The 24,039-nt window shown below is 43.7% G+C and overlaps 1 protein-coding gene across 1 annotated transcript in view; it reads right to left on the bottom strand.

The window, feature by feature from the left end:
- CUNH8orf34 (chromosome unknown C8orf34 homolog) overlaps positions 1-24,039 on the bottom strand; it is a 270,042-nt gene that overhangs the window by 199,300 nt on the left and 46,703 nt on the right. Inside the window, exons 2-3 of the mRNA XM_026647343.1 lie at positions 9,324-9,471; positions 5,102-5,233 (exon numbers count right to left, since the gene is read on the bottom strand). Coding sequence (XP_026503128.1) covers positions 5,102-5,233; positions 9,324-9,471 — 280 coding nt within the window. The remainder of the gene's footprint in view (positions 1-5,101; positions 5,234-9,323; positions 9,472-24,039) is intronic.

Raw genomic sequence — 24,039 nt, 5'->3', positions numbered from 1 at the left:
GTTCTCAGCACCCCCACTATAAAAATTGTTCCAGTATCCCTGGTTCAGAGAAGAGCTACAAGCATGATTTGCCATCTGAAAAAAACCATTCCTTACTATGATGTTAAAGGATCTCAATCTATTTAGTTTATCAAATAAAAGGTTAAGAGGCAAACTGATCATGGTCTTCGATACAAGCATTCTATAAACATAAATAGATAACATTTAATCTAGCAGTCAAAGGCCTAACAAGATCTAATGGGCAGAAATTGAAGTCAGCAAATTCCAGTTGGAAATAATAAAATTTTTAAGCAGCAAGAATAATTAATCATTGGAAAAAGCTTATTGGAAAATGTAAATTCTCCAACAATTGGAGCTTTTAAATCAGAATTGGATGTCCTTTCAAAAAGTAAATGGTCATTCAACCACAAGTTATGGGCTTGATGCGGGAATCACTGAGTGAAATTATATGGACTAAATTAGGCAAGAGGTCAGACTAGCTAATGATAATTGTCCTTAAAATAAATAAATAAATAAATCTATGAAACCTACTGCAGCAGTAAATTCTACAGCTTGACTATTTGCCTAGTGTAGCTAGCCTCTTCTTCAGTCATTTCTTTATGGCTTACCACCACATCCTCCAAACTCTCTTTTAAAGAGATAGGCATATTTGCAAGTGACATTCAAGGCCTAAGATGGAATCAATAGGCCAGGGTTCTTCATGAGGTTTGGGCTGTGCAGTGCCAAGGAGCCTCAGGAGACCAGTAGCATCCATTCTCCTATATATACTTGCAGATCCACTGGACTTGCTCCTACTCTAACCTCACCCTAAAACCACCTCCATTTTGGCACAAAGAGATCTGGCATGGATGACTCCTCTGACACAGGCAGGGAAAGCAGAGACAGAACCACTCCATTACTAGTACAACTTGACAAATAGACTACAGACTCATGCTGGTTCTGTTGCCTTTTAGGCTTTCCATTGCCCTTTTAAAGGATGCAGGATTTGACCCAAAGGATGCAAAAGCACTAGCCCTTATTTCCTGTACTTACTCTGGTTATATACTCTCAATTCCTGGAAGAGGAGTAATTCAACACTTTCAGGTTGTTAATATTCGTACTCGATCCTGGGAAGCAGTGGCTCTGACAAAAAGATTTGGTGGTCCAGGTAAATCAACTGCACAGGAGCTTGCTGTGCAAAGGTGTGGCCCAAAGAGCGAATACAAACCTAATGCGTACACAGGGGAAGCTCAAGTAGGAGTCGAGAGGCTATTTTATCTCTGTATTTGGACTGGTACAATCACTGCCTGAATATTGCGTCCGGCTCCACTGTCCACAATTCAAGAAATATGCTGACAAATTGGAGAAAGTTCATTGAAGAGCCATGAGAATGACTATAGGATTAGAAAACATGCCTTACAGTGACAGTCTCGAGTAGCTCAATATATTTAGCTTAACAAAGAAGATCAAGGGCTGGTTTGATTACAGTTCTCTCTCATTCAGTCCATTCCACCCGAAGCCACCAGTCCCCAGCCCTTTCTGGCTAATGGTCAGCCCCTTGGCCCTGCTTTCTTAGTCTCTCTCAACTAGACATTCCTGCAGCTTCCTGCCTGTTTATATCTGAACTACCTGATACTAGTCCAGTGGGGGCTTATCTTGTAATCAGGACTGGCCTAGTTCCAGGCTCTCCAGCTAATGAGGCTAGCCATCCTGTTACAAGTGTAAAATTTTTTTTTTTTTAAAACAGTGAGGATAATTAACCATTGGAACAATGTGTCCACGGGCACCGGAGGATCCAAAACCTGGTTGTTCTCTGGGCACAGTGCCAAGGATGTACGTCCCACCGACTCCTTCCTCAGAGCTCTGGAGAAGGAGGCCGATGGTCCTTCTGAGGCTCCAGCCACCGAGCGAACCCCGACCGGGGGCTGTGTCGGGGGCCACAGTGCCCATTGGTACCATTGGGCCAGCCACAGGGCCCAGTGCCACTGCACCTGCTGTGGCACTGGTGGAGCCGGCTGTTCGGCCTGGCCCATCAATGGACGACTACAAAGGGAGGCCAGGCTGATATACAACCTGCCGCTGTCCCTAGACTGGGAGGAGCAGCAGCGGCAGGAGCGATGCCGACCACAGGACCGCGATCCCACCGTGGAGGACCAGTACCATCGGTAACAGCTGCTCCACCATCAGCTCTGGTGGGCAGACCCGTGTTGGCGAGACGCCGGCGATCGATGCCCAGCGCTGTGGGGGCGGTGCCATGGCGGGGTCCTGGAGCGGGACGCTGAACTGGAACGACATAGATGTTCGTGCCGTGACCGGCAGCGGTAGCCCCTCCGAGACAAGGACCTTTGGTGTCGTCTGCCTCGGTCCCGTTGGTGTTCGTTCCTTGAGGCGAAGCGGTGCCGAGAGTCTCGATCAGATGGAACCCAACCGGACAGCCTGGTGGGCGTCGAGTGTGATCCACATGGATTTTGCCCTGAACGGTCGCTGGGCGGCAAATGGCGTAGGGAACGTTCCCTCGACCGAGACCGGTACCGAGCTGGGGGCGATTGCGATGATTCCAGCAGTTGTTTGCCTCTGGAGCGGGGGGCCAACATCGGCAGTGCTCCTGGTACCAACATGGACATAACATCCTGGGCCGCCTGCAGGGCCTCCGGTGTGGAGGGCATCCAGACATCTGGGAGGTCTGCTCTGAATAGGCCAGGCTACTACACTCGACTTAAGTCGGAGGCCTAGAGGCCAGTGGGGATCGAGGACTCCCCGACATGGGTCTAGCCTCCGTCCCAGGTTTACTCCAGTGCAGCGGCAAAGGCGGCCTCTTCCTAGCCTTCTTGCCGTGCCCCGTGGACTGGGAGCGGTGCTGACTAGTCGACAGCGCTGAAGGGTCCCCATGCACCGACACCGCGGTGCCCACTGCTAACTCAGAGCGGCACGCCGGAGCCGGGGTCAGCGCCGACTCCAACAGAATAGCCCGGAGCCTAATGTCCCTTTCTCTTTTGGTCTGAGGCTTAAACGACTTGCTAAGCTTGCAGCAATTGCTGAGATGGGTTCCCCCAAACAGCATAGGCAGTCCACGCGTGGATCACTCAGTGGCATAGATCACCTACAAGTATCGCATGACTTAAAACCCGGGGCATGGTGCTCTAGCTAAACTAAAAACTAACTACAGGTACCATATATTGAATGAACAAGCAGTTTTGGGGATGAGCCACAGCAAAGCTGGAGCAGAGCAGTTCCGAAGCACCTTCACAGGCGGCCTACTGTCTCTAATTAATGTCTACCTTCAGCCCATCCTCTTGGGGCACCGTGCATTACTCCTGGCCCTTGAAGCATCAGGACGGCGAGGCCTGTGACTGTCTCCCTCTTGGTTGATCAGTCTCTATGGTCAGCAATTTTCTTCCTGTTCATCACCCTTTCCTGTGGCAGGTTCTCTCTTTTTAAGCATCTCCACCCCAGCAGAGCACGCCTTACAGGTGTGCCTTGTTAGGGCTGAATGAGCCCAGAAGAGCTCGTTAGTCTCCTCTCCACCAGAACGAGGGTATGCCCCTTCACAATATCTATGGAACTGCATGCAGTGAACCTTTTAGAAAGTATTGTGGCTATACATGTTATGTACCTTTCTTTTCTTATGTGTCTGCAATGGGAAAGGAAGTTCCAGTTTTGATTATTTTGAGTCAAGATAGATGGACTTTTGATGAGTATTCCTCTTGTTTGCAGTGTGGCTACATCTTTATAATGCATTGAGCATTAATCAAGTGGCATTTCAGTGGTGAAGATTAGGCCACTGGCAGATTAATGGCTCAGAGAAGCCACCTTACTGCTTATGTTGTATATCCCTAGGAAAATTGTAAAAATCAGCTCTAGTGAGCACATCTTGTGTATAAGCCTAAATGTGCACAGTTTCCATCAGCTCCTTTCCCTACAGTCATATTGAGCTTGCAACAACTCTGTAGTACCACTGAGTTTCATGTGGCAAACGCCTAAACAAATCCAGGAGGTTCCCAGAAGTAGCTATAGAACACCACTTGGTTTCCCAATACTGATAACTCCCTAGGATCTGTCAGCCTGATGTGTAGCTGGGTTATATGGCAACAAGAGGCTAGAGCATGCCTCACATCTACGTAGCTGAGGATCAGAATCAGACCCCATTATTTTTTCTGAAGTAGGAATCAGACAATGACAGTGAACATGAAGTGCTCCGCCTAACTGTACATTTCTGCTCTTACACAAAATTTAGTAATTTCTCTTTCTTTGTAAACTGTTTCCTTCTGAATTCTCGCTCTTGATAGGGATAGTATTAATGTAGCTATATTTCTATTGATGGGCCTAACTTTAAAATGTTGTAGACACATTTATAACCAGCTTTTTCCTCAATAGTGACCTAGTAGGAGTGCATCCAAGTCCTCCAAATACAGCTGGATGGCTTCACTGTGTTTTAGATCTTGGGAAATGTTGTAAGTGATTTGTGAAGCATCTGTTTTACTTGTATGAAAACTTAATAAAATCTAAGTTCAAAAATAAGTGTATTTAATATTTGATACCATAAATGTGTTCATTGGCACTACTGTACTTCATTAAAATTCCTTTATCACCATTCTTACTACTTCACCTTACAGGTCACTGTCAATACTCTCTTCGGTCATCCAATTTCTCTTGTTCTTTTCCTTTAATATATAATTAGGCTTTCCCAGCAAGTCTCAAAATAGTCCTCCTATTTCCTGACATTACTTGTGTCTAAAACCAGATGTGTTATCAATAAGTTGTTTGTACTGATTGATTCCACTGAAGAAACTACCTACCTCTGCTATTATTAGCACTAAGGATATAGAGAATAGATTTTGTGTATGTGTTGGCAATTGAAACATCAATCAAAATCAGCATTTTAAAACATGAAACAGTACATAACATTCAAACTTATTTTTTTCTAAAGTAATCCTATTCATATATGGTAGCACAATACTCTTAACAGTCTATGGTGTGTATTAAAGTATAACTAGAACTGAAGTCTATTAAGATGTGTATCCAACCATTTCAACTAAAGGTACAGCCCTGTTTTGCATTTTATTTCAACCTTGAGTACAATCTGATGGGTGTATTGATCAATAAAGCATTGAAATTTGCTTACATGACTTGGATTCCGGTGATGGTGGAGAAATGTTGGACACAGCGAGGTCACTCTTTGACTTTTTAGGTTTCTTTGCATTTACCTGCCAGGGTTTATCATAAGTTCTGCAATCTCTTCTTGTTCCTTTGTTTTCTGTCGCAAAAATAAAATCTCAGGTGATTACATTTGCAGTGTCACTTTTCAAGGTTATGTTACATGATAAACCCAGTTTGACAAGGCACCTCCTTCACCTTGTTAGCCTCAGCATTTCTCTCTCTGGCGGTGGAGGCCTGGAATGCAGCAATACTACTGCAGGGGGTTTTAATTCTTTGCTTTGGTTTATTTTTTCAAAATTTACAATGTGGGCCTCAGGGTAGGCCCAAGCAGTTCTCTTATGCAAAAATCAAACAACACAAAATAATAATTTTTTTCCTGCCCCTGCCCCAGAGCATTGTCTTATTATGCTGGCTTCTGGTTGCCAGTCCTTCCCCAAACGGAAGTTAACATGACTGTGTCCCATATAAGGAGGAGAGCAGCCTTCCATCTACGAGAAACCTTTTCTCCCTGCTGCCCCTACCCTACTGCAGCTACTGCATCCCTCCTGTCTGTGTGTGTCTCTCTCTCTCCCCCTCTCTCATCAGAAGAGGGGTTTCTAAAAGTCACTGGCAGCCCTTAATTGGGATCAGGTATCTCTAATTAACCTGAGGTAACCGTTTTTCAGTTCATAGGGAAAAGGGCCTTCTCCATTCTATGGCTCAGGGGATTCTCTGCGACTGTGGGGCCTATTTCTGATCCTCCCTCTATTCACACATCTGGGCAGAGTTCCTCTGGGCTGCATCCACTGGGCTCCCTTGACATCTTCGAGGAGCAGTGGACACTGTGGGTTCTCTGCTCGGTGTCCCCTTCCAGTTCCCTACTTTTGACCCTCTGACCCTTACACCGATCCTTGTTATTTTTCTGTTGTAGGCTGGCAGAGGCTCCTTTACCTGTGGGCAGGCTTGCGCCCACCTACCTCCCCAGAACCCAATAGGACCACTCTCTCATAGAGAGGATGTTAGCTGAGGGGGTTCTCTGAAACTGTGGGGCCTATTACTGTTCCACTCTCTGCTCATGTATCCAGGCAGAGTTCCTCTGGGCAGTGTCAGCTGGCTCCCTTGACACCTTTGAGGAGCAGTGGGCGCTGTCTGGGGTTTTCTGCTCAGTGCCCCTTTTGACCCTGTCCTTTTTTTCTTCTGTTGTCCCCCCGTATTTATTTGAGTTCCAGGCTTAATGGATTCTCCCTATAGGGTGGGGGAGGGTCCTTTAGCCCTGGGGTGGCTTGCACCTGCCCTCTTCCCAGAACCCAACAGGACCACTCTCTCATAGCTGTCAGGTCTGACTTTGTCACACCCCAGATAAAAATATACTTTGGGTTGCCTGGATATACTGGGTATCAGTCTAGGAGCATAAGGCCAGCTGCTCTTCCTCTTCCCCTTGCTGAATTATGCCAAACACAATTTCAGATCATGGCACAAGAATATACAAACTACTGCTTGCTTCCTTTCACATCTAACTTGAGAAATGTATGGACGTGCCTTTGATTAAAAATGCAGGGGATTAGCTGTGACCACGAAGCCCTCAACACAGTTGAGAAGTGGGGTGAGGAGAAAGAAAACAATGGCTTTAAGCATCCTTTGCACTTCCCCAATACTAGGGTTACTTTCTGATGGGCCAGAAAACAAGCACAAACTGGAGCAATGAGAAGGCTGCTCCAGCTTGCACTGGCTGGATATTGCAGCCAGGAATCACTAGGGTGGAGGAATGCCCATACCTACAGGCCACGCCCTGTGTGCCAGCCACAAGCCTGTGGGAAGCGCAGAAGTCCTTACAGCAGATTTACACCACCTAAATATCCCCTTTGCATGGGAGAGCATCTTGTGAACAGTTAAGTCACTTTAGGGCAGCTTTGTGCCAGTGGAGGGCAGGACCTGGCATATATTATACAGGTATGGACTTCAAATTAAGTCTAGTTTTGAATATCCTTCTTTTTTGATGTATTTAAAACAATCCCTGTTTTGAGACTATTCCTCAAAAGACTGTTAATGGAAATAGTTATTTAGCATTTATTTATATGTTCCAACTTTATAGCTAACATTCAGCTTGGTCTCCTTCATTAATGAGTGCTTTACACCTGCCTGTTAATTCCCACAAAAACAAAAAACAAGACAAAACTTTGTTAAGTTACAATCACAGTTTCTAAGTGCAATTGAAGGGAAGAGCTACCATTAAACACAAGCATTAAAAAAATTAATGGACAGATTCTGGTAGCCTTAATCATATTACTGTACAGCACTGTTTGAAAAGATTATGGAAATCAATTGCACTTTAAAGTTACATAAATAACTGACGACAGCAAGCTGCCAAAGCTATTCCACATCAGAGGTCAGAGCACATCCGCTTCCTGTCTGACTCCCCTCTCCCTGGCCTCTTTCAGGTCCCTCCATGTTCTACCCCAATTTCCAGTGGTTCTGAAAAGAAGCTGAGTGCTTATACTCAAAACTGTAAATGCCAATTGCATATTAATAAAACATTCACCACACAATTAAAAATTAACCACTATGCATCTGATGGAGGTCTGGTACGTTCCTACAGACTTTCAGTCAACTTTTGTCACAAAACCAAAATTTTAATAAACACTGTTATGGATGAATATGTACCAAAATCTACTGGCTTATCAATGTGGGAATTGCTATTTTAAAGTCAGAGTGCTTGCTATTGCAAATGTTTTAAAATCTCAAAACATAAATTTGTCACACTGGGGTTCATACAACAGTAAGACCGTCTTCCTGTAAAGTGTTGAGGTGAAGGGTGGTTAAAATGTGTTATTAAATATCTAAATAAAGACTAACTACAACCTATAGCTCCACTGTATATTTCACCTATATTTGTTTTGTAGATCTGTAGCGGCCCTGAAGGGGTTAAAACAGCCCTGGGAAGCCAATAGGGTAGGCTGATTGGGAAGGCAGTCACAGCTGGGGCCACACCCAATTAGGAGACAGCTGGCCCTATAAAATGGCTGTGAGCCAGGAGCTGGGGCAGTCTCTATCTGTGCAGAAAGAAGGACCTAGCTGCCTGGGAGCAGGGCACCAGAGGTAGAGCAGTGCTGGGGAAAGGCAAGGGACGCTCCAGCCTGGTAAACCCCCAGGCTGCAGGCCTTGGTGAAGGCCTACAATGGTACTGGGGCTACAGAGGTGCAGCCTGGGAAGAGGCAGAGGCAGCTGGTCCTAACCCCTTGCCAATGATGAATGGCCATTACAGACTGCAGTCTGCCCCAGTGAATGGGGGCTAGATGATGACTGGCAGTAGCCACTGAGGCAAGGTGGGTTTAGAGGGTTGGGGTTCCCCTGGGAGGGGAGACCTAGAGTGTGGGGGTACTACTGGGGCCCAACCATGAGGTAAAGGGCACTGGGGTCCAGGAGGGACACAGGGCCAGCGGCAGGTGAGACACCGGCCTGCAGAGGGTGCTCTGGGCTGGACAGGAGCTAATTCCCAGGAAAACCAGCAGGAGGCGCTGCACTGATCTCACCCCGCTACAAGATCTTACAGTTTGTATATCTTGAATTATATTGTTACCTTTTTTTGACCTGATCAATTAGTCAATAGAAGGATCTTTCAGATTGTTTCCATTAAGAGGAGAAATTGATGGAGTCAAGGTTTTTGTTTTATGCAATCCTGTTTATTTACAGTAGGAATCAAACAACAAGAGGCACTTCCTTTGCTCACAGTTCTAAGCCTCTTTCCAGACAGCACTCTGCCCAAAAGACTTCTCTCTTGGCTCTCCCTCAGGGTCATATTGCACGTGCTTCATATGCTTTCTCTCTCTGCCTGTTCTCCAACCGCTTTTGCTCATAAACACACATACCCCCATCAAACAATATCCAACCCCCTGAGTACCCAGAAGGATGAAATAGGAAGCATAGAAAAAGACAGAAAATGAAATGTTACAAGTCAAAATTCATTGAGTTTTCTTGCCCTTAAATGGGAATAACCCAATTAGGGGAACATCTGGCCTTACATGCCTTATGGATTTGTCTCCTTTCTATCATATGGATTTCTTTAATGGTACAAAGAATAAATAAAATCTATTTAAGAAATATTAGTTTCTGTTCATTTTACAATACTCACCTCTGTTTTCTTCATGTTATTTCTTTGGCATAATAGTATTTTTTTAAAATCTCAAAACATACAAATATTCCCCACTTACCTGATGTCTCACTTTCTGCCCAGAGAGCAGCAGATCCAGACAATGTTCTCTGTAGTTGACTCCGGTTCCCTTGTTTGGACTGAAGATGGTCAATGAGAAATGGGATTGGCTGGTCAGGAGTCTCTGTTATCAGCTTGGTCATCAGTTCCTTAAAGAAGGGAAAAAAAACATAGTGCAGCATTGTACCTTATATTGACCAAAAAATAAAGGAGTATTAATAACTGTAATTAATTAAGCCAAAGCCTATTGTCAACATTTGTGAGGAAAGTTTGAGTTGTCAGTCATGTTAAATTATTAACCATTACTACTATTAATCTGTACAGCATTCACATGTGTGTAGCACTACTAGTCATTCAGAATGTCCTCCGTAATGATCCTGAAGACACTTGATCACATACACTTGAGCATGTCTGGCATTCCATCCAGTGATACAGCCACAATGATACAAGAATCCAGGAAGAGAGAGAGAGAGAGACACACACACACACACACACACACACATTTTGATTCTGCTCTCTTTGCATGATTGCAAAGGAGGAGCAATACCATTGACATCAATGTTACGCCAGTGTAAAACCAGAATCTGGCCCACAAACTCAACGTATCATACAGATTTTGTTACAGGAATGAAAATACCAAGAGCCCAATTTTCAGAACTGCTGAACACCCACAGCTCCCATTGACCGTAGATGGGAGTAGTTGTATGTGTTTTCACTGAGGAGCTTGCAAAATGAAATATAGTTATATACAGATGCATTTGCAAATTTTCTCAGAGGATGCAACTTTGTGAATTAAACTAGCTTTCAGTTTTAATGTAGTCTAACCCTAGGCATTCGGAGTTTTCCCAGTATATCCAATGAAGGCAATAATTAAAGGCAGCTTATGTGGTATGTGTTCTGTAAATTAACTCTGACAGTCCAACAATATAAAAAAAGCATACAGTTATGAGATGCTGAGAACCCACAATGCCCATTTAAATCAATCATTTTTCTTGCAAACCACATGTAGTATTATTCATTTAAGCTATGAATACATACATGGTACTATATATTTTAGCCCAGGTGGCAGAATGTAAAACAAATATTGTATACAAAAACATGTGAATCAAGCCAAAGTCAGAAACCATGATTTATCACATCGTCTAATCATCAGACCAACACATTTTGTGTAGTTCACTTTATCCTCTGATTCTGCATTTCTGGTTAAGCTAATTGTCCATGGTAGCTACCTCCCATGAGCCCTCTCATGGCTTTGGGGCAGCCTTGCAAATGGCCCCCTGACTCAATTTTCCCCCTTCAAGGGGCTTCTCCAATAACTCTCAAACATTTTTGTCCATTCTTGCATTCTGCTTTATTCAATTAACAAACATTCAAAATGAAGTTCTCAAGTCCATCCATTGTCTCAAGCTTTTCCTGCTTGTAGTCTCATTTTCCCAAGTTTCTCTGCTGGATCCTCCTTGCTACCAACAATCTGTTTTCCCTGAGAACTATCTCCCTGCTGCCTTTTATAAGGGAACCAGGTGATCCTTGCTCAAATGTGCCGCATTAGTAATCCGAATTGGCTGCCCCCAGGTCTCTACCCCTTAAGAGGCAAGCCACCCTATTACCAAGTACAAAACTAATAAAAAAATATACAAATACCTTCTTGTAAAGCATTTGGGGCTGCAACACCCACAACATACCTGACACAAACCCACAAAATGCAAGGAAGAAACGAAAAACGAAGCTAACAGAGTACATACCCTGTATTCTTCCATGCACAGTGTTGACTAATACACACTGGCTAGCATACATATATATTATGCTGATAATGTTATCCACAAGATATATTATAAGCATTTAAGTACACATATTAAGCACTAATATAGCTGTTATAATGCCCAAATTGTCCTGTACCTTTGTTATAATCCTGTTCACTTGTGCTAAGTATCCAATGACGCCTTGGATTAGCTGAGGTAAGCTTTGTCTTAAGTAGATAGAAAAACTGTCAGAATCAGGACATATTATTGTTTCCTTATAGCAATAGAAAGGGAGTTACCCTCACAAACCTATTTATCCTGGTACTGGCATAGGAGGTGTCTTCACGCCCATTAGTACCTGGAATGCATGGGTTAAGAACAACAGATAAAGAGGTACACCATGGTACCAGAAATAAACACGGTAGAAAGATGATTAATTGAATCCAGTTTCAGGTGATATATATAGTACTTTGTAGTGGTAAACAAATAGGGTATAAAAAGATGGCTTTAGGGATGTAACTTTGGGGAGCACATGTTTTGCGTAAGGTGAATGTAACATTGCTGCATGGGACTGCTCTTCAGAGACTGGTATTGTATAGAACCCTTTTCCTGTACCATATTAATAAATCTGACTGGTTATTTGGTGTCGAGTATATTTCATAATGGACCAAAGTGTGGTCAAGCAACTGACTATACAATTTATCAACAAATTGGCAAGCCAGCCAGGAGCCATCTAGCCACAACATCAGTCAAACCAAGCAGTGTGTGATCATGACATAACTGCTCAGAAGGGGATCCTACTCGGCAAGTGGTAGGACACTAGTGTTTGTGAATCTCTGGTACATGCAGGCAGCTGGCCAAGCCAAAGAGAGTTATAAGCTTTCAGACATTTCCAGTATGCACAGGAGGTGCTGCTGTGATTTTTAATAATAAGCGCACTATGGCAAAATGCCTTTTAAAAGTAACCAGTTTTACAGATGTGCATAATACAGCACTCTAGGTGAAATACCAATACTTTAGGAATTCCTGGGCAAAAAGCTACATTTTAAGTGTGTGTGTGTGTGAGAGATTATTTATTTTTATTTATATATATATAAATATATATACACACACACACACACACACACACACACGAATTAAAGCGTTTCCTAGGTAAAAGCCATATACAGAAATCACAGACATGACTAATGAAAGAGAAAGACAGGACACATTATAATCCTTTATTATGCACTTTATAAATAAACACAGAGGTGCATCATTCTGGCTCGATATTGTAAATAACCTCGACCCCTGTGGTCATGTATGTAATCTGTTTACATCAGAAATGGAGGAAAACAAAGTAAAAAGGGGAAAGAAAAGGATTGAAAAGGTATGGCTATGCAAGGGCTCTATTTAACTTGCTTAGCTTTAAACAGTAGAATAAAAGATTTAGCGGAAAACTTAAATACAGACAAGGAGCAGAACAGAGTCAAAACAGCAATTGGAGGGTGTTCATAGTTTAAAAACCTCCTTTGCATGCAATTTGTAGAATGCAAGAGATGCAGTCAAGGAATATCAAATGCAGCGTAGCCAGGAGAAAAGGGAAAAAGCTGAGTGGGTGCAGCAAGCACAAGATCTAAAGGGTGCTCACACTGTGGCACATAGCCAGTTAGCTGCTGTTTGCATGGGTGTGCCAGCAGACCACTTGGAAAACAGACAAAAGCAATAGGCACTGGGAGTACATATTCAGGTTTTTCGGTAGCAGGTAGCAACCCCCACTCTCCTTCTTGAGTCAGGTTTTCAGTCCCCCTTCTCTAATCCATTGAGCCCAACTCCCCTCTCAGAGCTAATAATTTAACCTTTTTCAAATATTTTTTCATACAGGTCAATTTTTTCCTTTATGTCCTCTCTCCTTGCTAAACTCATTGCTGCTGCCTGTACTTTAAAATTACCTCACAGAGTTAATTAATTTCTCTTGGCTCATGTCTTCCTTACTTCCTACACTGCTTTCTCCTCACTTCTGCCCTCCCTTTATTTTAAAAGTTAAAGTTGTGGAAAGGTGTGTGCTTATAACAGCAACTATCATATACCACACGGTACACACCACAAGTTAACTCTACCCTCCTTTTAGCCCTTCTGCACACACTCCTTTACTAGATTCTTTTCCCCAACCTTAGTAGTTGTCGATGTTTGACGTAATAGTGGGTTGAGTTGGAAGAAGACAGTTTGGTAAAAGGGTACGTGAAGGTGGTCAGTTGAAGGCTAGCAGTGGTACATGGCAGAGCAAATTATCTGTATTCACTTCAAGGCCCTTTTATACAGCCAGAGTGGTGTAGAAGCTTAAGTGTGAGCAAGAACAGGCCCAAACAGACTTCCTAGATGAAAAAAAAAAGACATTTCACTAAAGAAACCAAAATGGAGAAAACATGTCTGGTTTCGTGGCTTTAAAAAAAAAAATTAAGAGGACTGTCCATGACCTGTTATTTTTTAATAAGAAGCCAATAGGGATATCTTTGGTTTTGGAACAGAAATCCAGAGGAACAAGAGCAGCTGCTGAATGAGCTGTGATCACAAAAGGAACTGAATGTAGAACGAGCAGAACTTTGGTGAAAGTCATAAGAAGGGCCATGCTGGGTCAGACCAAGGGTCCATCAAGCCCAGTATCCTGGCCAATGGCAGGTGCCCCAAAGGGAATGAACAGACAGGTTATCATCAAGTGATCCATGCCCTGTCACCCAATCCCAGCGTCTGGCAAACAGAGGCTAGGGACACCATTCCTGCCCATCCTGGCTAATACTCATTGATGGACCTATTTTCCATGAAAATATCTAGCTCCCTTTTGAACCCCGTTATAGTATTGGCCTTCACAACACCTTCTGGCAAGGAGTTCCAGAGGTTGACAGTGCGTTGAGTGAAAAAATACTTTCTTGTGTTTTAAACCTGCTACCTTTTAATTTCATTTGGTGGCCCCTTGTTCTTGTATTATGAGAAGGAATAAATAACACCTCCTTATTTACTTTCTCTACAACACTCATGATTTTATAGACCTCTATCATATCCCCCCCTTAGTTGCCTCTTTTCCAAGCTGGAAAGTCCCAGTCTTATTAATCTCTCCTCATACGTAAGCCGTTCTATACCCCTAATCATTTTTGTTGCCCTTTTCTGAACCTTTTCAAATTCCAATATATCTTTTTTTGAGATGGGGCGACCACATTTGCATGCAGTATTCAAGGTGTGGGCATTCCACAGATTTATATAGAGGCAATATGATATTTTCTGTCTTATCTATCCCTTTCTTGAGGATTCCCAACATTCTGTTTGCTTTTTTGACTGCCACTGCACATCGAGTGGATGATTTCAGAGAACTATCCACAATGACTCCATGATCTCTCTCTTAAGCAGTAACAGCTAATTTAGAGCCCATCACTGTATATGTATAGTTTGGAAAATAATCCTATGTGCATTACTTTGCATTTATCAACATTAAATTTCATCTGCCATTTTTTGCACAGTCACCCAGTTTTGTAAGATCCTTTTGAAGCTCTTCACAGTCTGCCTGGGACTTAATTATCTTGAGTAGTTTTGTATCATCTGCAAATTTTGCCACCTCACTGTTTTTCCCCTTTTCCCCAGATCGTTTATGTTAAATAGGACTGGGCCCAGTACAGAGCCCTGGGGGGACACCACTATTTACCTCTCTCAGTTCTGAAAACTGACCATTTATTCCTACTCTTTGTTTCCTATCTTTTAACCAGTCCACCCAGAAAGTCTTCCAGCAGCGTGTACATGTGTCATAGGAAGGAAGGCCCATTCCACAGAAAAGGGAAAAGATTAAATGAGTCTCTCTACCCAGAAGGCTGTAAACAAGTTAGAGCACTTCATGGGTTTTTACTTGGAGATCGCACATCAGCCACAGCAACGTTTTTGTTTGTTTGTTTTTCGGTAAACTGAAGTATGGAAACTGGTAAATGAAGTTATGCATAAACCTGTGCTGGTACTCTGCACAGGAACTAGTTTCATCCTGTCAGAATGTCTAGAAAACAGTCAGAAGAGTTGCAGAAACAGACTTTTGCCTATACAGGTTAATGAATGGGCTGCACCAACATCACAGGTTCTTAAAACATAAGGAAATGAGAGGATTCTTGAACTACAGAGTGACCATAAACTATTGGCTGTAAGTATCAACAAAATGTACATGCTAAACTGTCTGAAGAGTTGAAGTTGACCTGCCTCAATAATATAAACAGATGGCATTAAAAGCAGATTAAATTTAAAATAAGTATACAAAAAAGTCTATTTATGGAAGGCTACTATATTCCAGATTATGGGTAAAATTTTTATTTTGCCAAGGTATGTTTGTTGCAAGGGGTGGAGAAGAGAGGTTTGAGGGAGCTGTTTCTGGCTCTCCAATTCTCAAGCTGCTCCAGCCTAGATGTCAGAGCACTCTGGAGACTATTCACCAGCTGTGAATTGCCAGACTACAGAAGAGCTTGGATTTGCCCTGCCTCTGAAACTCTGTATACAGGGTAGATAATGAAACTGGCATAAGAGTTATTCCATGCCAGATGAGAATTCCAAACCACTGGGAATTCTCAGCTTGACAGTTGCAACTAGATCCCAGCTCTTTTACACCATTCAAGTGTTGTAAAGATGCTGTATTGCATAAGAGAGTCTAGCTCAGTTCATGGATCAGATTCTCTAAGATTTAGACGTTTTCATCTGCTATTTAGGTGAAATCTTAATAGCAAAATATTGAAGAAAACACTTGAAAAACTTTAATGTGGTTCTGAAAAGGTCACAAAAGTGGTTTACTTTAAGAAAGGAATCAACTTGCTTATTGGTGGCACAGATACATAAATTATCTGAAGTGTATAGAACATGTTACAATGACAAATTCCTTTTATGGTTGGTATGAATTATGTCTGAGGTTTTGAAGAGTTATGCATGCTTTGATAGAAATAGACCCAATGTGCTAAGTAGACAACTATTCCCAAGTGCAAAACAAAACAATTAAAACAATCGGTCTCAACAAAACCTTCTCTGATTCAGCAGCACAGCTAGTAAATCACAAGATGATCCAAAACAATTTAAAGCTATCGAGTGAGATACATTTTGTGCTGTTACAATTACCCGTTATACAGGCAAACTTCAATAAGCTATTACATGCATAAGCAAACACATTATGTGGTCACTGTCCCTGATAATTATCTATTTTATTTACTTCCAGTTCTAGCCCATATTGTATAGAGCAGGGGTGGCCAACCTATGGCTCTGGAGCCGCATGTGGCTCTTCAGAAGTTATTATGTGGCTCCTTGCATAGGAGCTGACTCCAAGGCTTGAGCTACAGGTGCCAACTTTCCACTGCTCAACCCCAGGCCTCTCCACCCCTTACCCCAAGGCCCCCCACCTCCTCCCCTGAGCCTGCTGCACCCTTGCTCCTCCCCCCTCCATCCCAGAGCTTCCTGTACACCACAAAACAGCAGATCGCGGCAGGCAGGAGGCACGGGGAGGTGCTGATCAGCAGGGCTGCCAGCGGGCAGGAGGTGCTGTGGGTGGTGGGCTGATGGGGGCTGCTGATGTATTATTGTGGCTCTTTGGCAACGTACATTGGTAAATTCTGGCTCCTTCTCAGGTTCAGGTTGGCCACCCCTGGTATAGAGCACGATTAACTTAATATTGCTAAAATATGAGCATAAATCTAACCCCAAAAAACTTGCTTCCATATTTTTTTCCAGGAGGCTATTTTATTTCCACCCTAGTCATCATGGAAACCCTCCCTCCAGCTGATGAGTGCTGTACAGAATGCCCTCCAGGTCTTGTTTACGTCATTCAAAGCATTGCCCACAAAGGGTCTAACAAGAGAAGCAAGGAGAGACTCATTCAGTGCTCCCCCACCCCCCAACTCATATCAGTTGTGAAAGCAAAGACCAAATTTAGGACACAAATTAAGATCCCTCATACTTTGCTACCAGATAGTCATGTAAGTGCCTGCAGTACCCTTTCTTCTCAATATGGTTCTTATAATATCTATCAATTAATTCAACATTCTGGGAATAAGGTTGCCAATTTTCTAATCCCTGAAAACCAAATACTCCTGCCCCACCCCTTCCCCATAACTCCTGCCCTGCCTCTTCCTCCAGGGTCCCACCTCACCTGTCCCCCCCTACGTCACTCGCTCTCCACCCCCATTGCTCACTCCCCTATCCCTTGGGACTCACCTACAGGGCCAGACTGGGAGGAACTGATGCAGAGCCTGCCCAATCAGGGCATAACGAGGCATGGCAAGGGTCAGTCCCTGGAGCGAGGGGCTGGGGTGGGAATATTGGGGCACGGTGGGGCAGAGCAGGGTGGATCGGTCCCTGGAAATTAGGGCACAGTGGGTGGTCCCTGGAGTGAGGGGCTGAGGTGGTGAAATTGGGGAATAGCAGGGTGGGGAAATTGGGGCACTGTGTGCCAGGGGGCAGTCCCGAGGGGCTGGGGAAACTAGGGCATAGCAGGGGGGGGTCGGTTCCTGGAGAAAGGGGGCAGGGAAGGGAAATCAGGGCACAGTGGGGCGGGGGGGGAAGACAGGTTAATCCCCGCCCCCGGACAGGACAGGTACCTACTTTGGAGCCTGGTCTGGGAGCCAGCCAGTTCTCCCTATCAGGCTGGCTAAGCAGAGCCGCTCATCCAGGCTCCAGCAGCAGCTGCTGCTCTTCCTGTCGCCCCACCCCACCCGCACTCCGTGGCAGAGGCTGGTTACTGACCGGATGCTGCAAGCTTCCCTTTTTGACCGGACGTTCTAGTGAAAAAAAAAAAAAAAAAAAAGATACCTTGGCAACCCTATCTGATAATGCATTATAAATCCTGATCCTGCGTTGCGGGGGATGCAGTAGAATGGATCCTTGCACTTGTGCGGCATTCCATTGGCTTTGGTGTGCCTATGGACAGGCACAGGGATCTGCACTAGCAGAGTCTGATGTAAGATTGGGATCTTGGTACACAAGTTTCCTGGATGTACCTTTAAGACTGCAGCTAAAGGTTCTCTCTTAATAATTGCATTTCCTTTTGACAAAGCTGTACCCACTATTGTTATAAGTAATCTCTAAAACTACAATAGTTGAAAGAGATTATAGTAAAAATATTCTGTTATATCCAGTTCACTCATTTTGTGCATTTGACAACACTTTGCGTACAACAGGTTTGCTAACTCTGTGGCAAGCAACTCACGTGCAGGAGCAGGGCCGGCTCTAGGTTTTTTGCCGCCCCAAGCAAAAAACATTTTGGCTGCCCCCCGTCCCAGCCCTGGGCTCCTCGCCGCACCCCCCTGCCGCCCCAGCCCTGGGCTCTCACCCCCCCACAAACACACCCCCTGCCGCCCCAGCTCCGGGCTCCCCCCGACCGTTGCCCCCCCCACACACACACACACACACCTCCTGCCACCCCAGCCCTGGGCTCTCTCCCCTCCCCCGCACCCTCCTTCCGCCGCAGCCCTGGGTCACTGGTAACTTGCTCCCAGGGCAGGTCATTCAGCAGGAATTTTAGGTGTGCACAGAACACAGACAGGATTGGTTCCCATATGGTTACAGAACTGCAGTAAAGTGGAACAATTTTCAGCTTGTGTGATTGGAGGATATCTGGATGCATATTATAAGACTGTCCTACATAAATGAGGAAAAGTTGAGGTGCCTTTATTATTCTTTTGTTCCACTTATTCTTTCTATGAGGAATTTGCCAATGCAATATCACTGTCTTCCGTTTAAACAAACAAACAAACAAACAAAGGCAATGGCTGTTGAAAATGAACTACTAACAAGAACAAGGGTTACAGAGTATGTACACGCAGGCAAATTCTGGTCCAGCTATAGTCTATGGCAAAAGTTCCACTGATTTCAGTGGGACCAGAATTTTACCCACTGTCCCAATAATTACCCCCACAATGTTAATGTTTTAGTACAGTATACTTAAGATTAGATACTGTTAGGAAAATAAAGCATTTAGGGAAATATATTGTATATGTCTTTCATATGCACATATAGGGGAGAACCCCTTTATTGTTTATTAAGGAAGATGTGCACGATCTGGAAAAACATTTCTTGACCTAAATGCAAATTACATGAATTCTTTATAAAGAGAACATTTTTTCATTATTGTTCTATCCTTTCCATGGGTGCTCTATTATCTATTCAATGCAGGCTCAAATTCTAATCTTTCTGTGACTGTCCATACCTTTAATACAAATGGAACAGTCTTCACAGTCTATTAATAATAGGACCAATTACAAGAAAGCTCTAATTAGCTATGTACTTATCATGTTAGGAAGTTATTTAAATGACTATCTTGCTTTGTAATTGATAAGAGTAACTACAGAATAATCTCAGGTTTTGTTTTCCACCTTATATACTTCTACAGACTATGGTACACCATATGGAGATTTTTGATCTGCTGTGCCATCATTTCATTATTTAACTTGCCTTCCAAAGCTCCTATGTTAAATTACCCTTCTTGTGTCTGACATTGACAGTGGGTATTTGTGATGGGTTGGATCACAGAAACCCCCTTGGGAGCTGCCACCTAATGTGCCAAGACTACCTCTGTTCCTGTTTTCCCTGCCAGCTCAGGACTCCAGCATCCTGTCTTGCTGAGCCAGACACTTCCGTCTGCTCCGACATAGACCCAGGGTCTGAATTACTTGCCCCAAAGCTGCAGGTTTACCTGAAAACAGCTCACAGAAGTGTGCTTGTCTATAGCACTCAAATGCCCAACTCCCAATGGGGTCTAAACCCAAATAAATCCATTTTACCCTGTATAAAGCTTATACAGGGTAAACTCATAAATTGTTCGCCCTCTATAACACTGATAGAGAGATATGCACTGTTGTTTGCTCCCCCAGGTATTAATACATACTCTGAGTTAATTAATAAGTAAAAAGTGATTTTATTAAATACAGAAAGTAGGATGTAAGTGGTTCCAAGTAGTAACAGACAGAACAAAGTAAGTCACCAAGCAAAATAAAATAAAATGTGCAAATCTATGTCTAATCAAACTAAATACAGATAATCTCACCCTTAGAGATGCTTCAGTAAGTTTTTTCCTCAGACTGGACACCTTCCAGGCCTGGGCACAATTCTTTCCCCTAGTACAGCTCTTGTTCCAGCTCAGGTGGTAGCTAGGGGATTCTTCATGATGGCTCTCCTCTCTCTTCTCTTTGTCCTGGTCCACCCCTTTATATATCTTTTGCATAAGGTGGGAACCCTTTGTCCCTCTGGGTTTCCATCCCCCTCACTGGAAAAGCACCAGGTTAAAGATGGATTCCAGTTCAGGTGACATGATCACATGTCACTGCAAGACTTCATTACCCACTTGCCAGCACACACACATACAGGAAAACTCACAGATAAAACACAGCCATCTGCAGACAATGGTCCTGGTTAATGGGAGTTATCAAGATTCCAAACCACTATTAATGGCCCACACTTTGCATAATTACAATAGGCCCTCAGCTATATTTTATATTTCTAGTTTTAGATACAAGAGTGATAAGCTTTGTAATGATACCTTACAAGAGACCTTTTGCATGAAGCATATTCGTTACATTATATTCACTTATTATCATGTTTTTATAAAACCATATAGACTGCATAACATCACAGTATTAAATCTATGAATAGAGCTGAGTAGAATTTAGACTTGGAGAGGAATGGAAATCCCCACAAATATTATTAAAATTCCTGACACATTCTTGAGACCACCTCTTTCTTTAGGATACAAACTTCAACAGACATAAGCCCAGTTACAAACCGAGAGGAACCTTACACCACAGTTTTTAATAAATTTAAATCTAAAGTTTTCAGGTCCAGTTCTTAGCAGCTATGTCATTAAAATACCCCTAGAGAGACCAAATCAAGAGGATGGGACTATAATCTACCCATACTCAAGTATCTCTGAAGACTGTCTACTTTGGGGGTAGATACTATGTTCCTCGTCATATTTTCCAGGATTACTGCCCCAAAAATAAATTTCTGCAAGGTCAAAAATCCTGATTCACTGGAGGGCTTACAGTGTTAATACAAATAGCACTTTCTGGAGGTAGTATGTTCCCAAATGGCTACAGCTGGATTCAGATGAGAGAAAATACCTCAAAGTATTCAAAGAGGACTCCCTAGGGATGCTGCAATCTTTCCCCATGTCCTCTGAACCCATTACTTAAACCCTGTTCTCCCTTTCTCAACTGAGCCCAGGAGACTGCACTACCTCTGCCAGATATCCCTATTTGATCTTGTGCATTAGTCAAGGCTGTGTCAGGAGACCTGGGTTCTAGTTTTAGTTAGGATACTCGCTTGCTCTTTGATCTTGGGCACTTCACTCCATCTCTCTGAATGAGCCTTAGTTTTCCTCATATGTAAGAAATAGGTTAAAGATATTTACCCACCTCACCGAGTTGTTCGGAGGCCTAATTGGGCAGCCAAGCTACTTGGTCCAGGTCAGGTGGACTTCCATTCCCTCCTAGAGATGAAGCAGGAGTCCTAGGAGGGCAGTGAGAAAACTGCTGAAGATGAAGCAGCAGTGTAGGGAGTGGGCTGCGTGCAGCAGAGAATCTGGCACTTTGTCTAATTTAATGCTTTAAGACAGTTTTGCAGGCTGTTTCTCAGATGAGCAACTTTTAATGAAGGAAATTTCTCAAGTAATTATTAAAATGGAAGAAATCAAACACTTTGAACCCTATTCTCCACTGCCTGGCACTGTGTGTGATCATTTGCATAATTCTTTATGCAGCATTTTACATCCACTTTGCACAGGTGTAAATGAAAATGCAAGGTGACAGAGAGAGTGGCGAATCAGGGTCTTAATGGAATTAATACACAAACCAAGACAAAGGTTTAGGAAAACAAAGATTAATGGAGAAGAGACTGTTTTAAGTGATAAACATGTCTTCTAGTATTCCTTTAACAATTCGTGCAGTAGCAGTTCTAATAAATGGGAAAAATACTTTTCAACATGCTGATTTATTTATACTAACAATAGGAATTGTTAGCAAATTTGAAATGTGAACTCAGAGGAAAACATCAATGGCTCTAGAATTATTTTGTGCTAACCAAAAATAAAAACATAAGCATTTTAAGCCCCATTTCTGCCTGAGCATCCCAAAATTAAAAAAAAAAAAAAACAAACAAAAAAAAAAATAAAAAAAAAAAAAAAAAAAAAAAAAAAAACACACCACACACCAAACAAAAACTACCCATACATTGTAAGTGCTCATGATATTAAAATCATTAATTTGACACCGTTCTCCATATGAAATAAATTCAACACAAAACATTTATGTATAAATAAGATTCAGGTTCTTGCATTGCACCAGCCTGCCCAAACTAATCAAGAGGTATGAAAAATAGTTAGGAGCAAGCCTAAGAAGCATTAATAGTCCTATTCCATTTAAATGTTCCCAAAAATCAGAGAGTCATCTGAAATTCATTCACAAGCCGATGGGTCAACTCTTCCCTGATACTGTCCCTTTCTGCCACTTCAGCCCTAGTTGAGCAGCCAGGGCTTTCCTCCAATGAAAGGAAATTCACAGGTGCCATTGAGCTGACACTACCCATTTCCATTTTTCTCCCCAACATCAATTCTTGAATGGATTTTAGCAGCCAGTATCATAAGAACTCCTCGGGCAGAGAGGTAAACAATTTACACTACTAGAAAGTTGAGGATCTTGACTTCCAAATGGTATGCCGCTAGTGCACTAATTCCAGATGGATCTCCAGATATTCCACTTTAAATAAAAGTTACTGGGTACCCTCACAGCAGTACTATTTTTCTAACAGTAGCCCTTCTTGAATCCAGAAAAGTGCAGGGTGAACAGATGGTGCCTTAAACAAGGTAAAATGACCACACCTTAAGGGGCGGGGGCGGGCATTGTCTGGCTTGCTGGGGGAAAAGACGGTTACTCACCGTTGTAACTGTTGTTCTTCGAGATGTGTTGCTCATATCCATTCCAGTTAGGTGTGCGCGCGCCGCGTGCACGATCGTCGGAAGATTTTTACCCTAGCAACCCCCGGTGGGTCGGCTGTGGAGCCCCCTGGAGTGGCGCCTTCATGGCGCTGGATATATACCCCAGCCGACCCAGCGCCCCCTCAGTTCCTTCTTGCCGGCTACTCCGACAGTGGGGAAGGGGGGCGGGTTTGGAATGGATATGAGCAACACATCTCGAAGAACAACAGTTACAACGGTGAGTAACCGTCTTTTCTTCTTCGAGTGCTTGCTCATATCCATTCCAGTTAGGTGACTCCCAAGCCCCACCTAGGAGGCGGGGTCGGAGTGAGACATTGCTGTGTGCAGAACCGCTGACCCGAAAGCAGCATCGTCTCTGGATTGTTGCACCAGCGCATAGTGAGTAGCGAATGTGTGGACCGATGACCACACTGCGGCTCTACAGATGTCGTGGATCGGGACTTGAGCCAGGAAGGCAGTCGAGGAGGCCTGGGCCCTCGTGGAATGAGCGGTGAGGCGTGGCGTCGGTACACCGGCCAGGTCGTAGCAAACACGAATACAGGACGTGATCCAAGAGGACAGGCACTGTGAAGAGACCGGTGAGCCTTTCATCCGGTCGGCCACCGCAACGAAGAGTTGCGTCGTCTTCCTAAATGGCTTTGTACGGTCAATATAGAAAGCCAGGGCCCTGCGAACATCCAAAGAATGTAAACGCTGGTCTTGACGAGTAGCGTGTGGTTTCGGATGGAAGACCGGGAGGAATATATCCTGGTTCACGTGGGAAGGAGAAACTACCTTGGGAAGAAAGGCAGGATGGGGGCGAAGCTGCACCTTGTCCTTATGGAACACCGTGTAAGGGGGCTCGGACGTCAGCGCCCTGAGTTCCGAGATGCGCCGTGCTGATGTGATGGCTACGAGGAAGGCTGTCTTCCAGGATAAGTACAGGAGTGAGCAGGTCGCCAATGGTTCAAACGGAGGCCCTGTGAGCCTGGAGAGAACGAGGTTGAGGTCCCACGTCGGAACCGGCTGTC

This window comes from Terrapene carolina, unplaced genomic scaffold (assembly GCF_002925995.2).
Source record: "Terrapene carolina triunguis isolate 2854851 unplaced genomic scaffold, T_m_triunguis-2.0 Scaffold58, whole genome shotgun sequence".
In the NCBI taxonomy this organism is placed as follows: domain Eukaryota; kingdom Metazoa; phylum Chordata; order Testudines; family Emydidae; genus Terrapene; species Terrapene triunguis.
The sequence above is the reverse complement of the archived record's forward strand: the minus strand, read 5'-3'. Positions and strand labels throughout refer to the sequence as shown.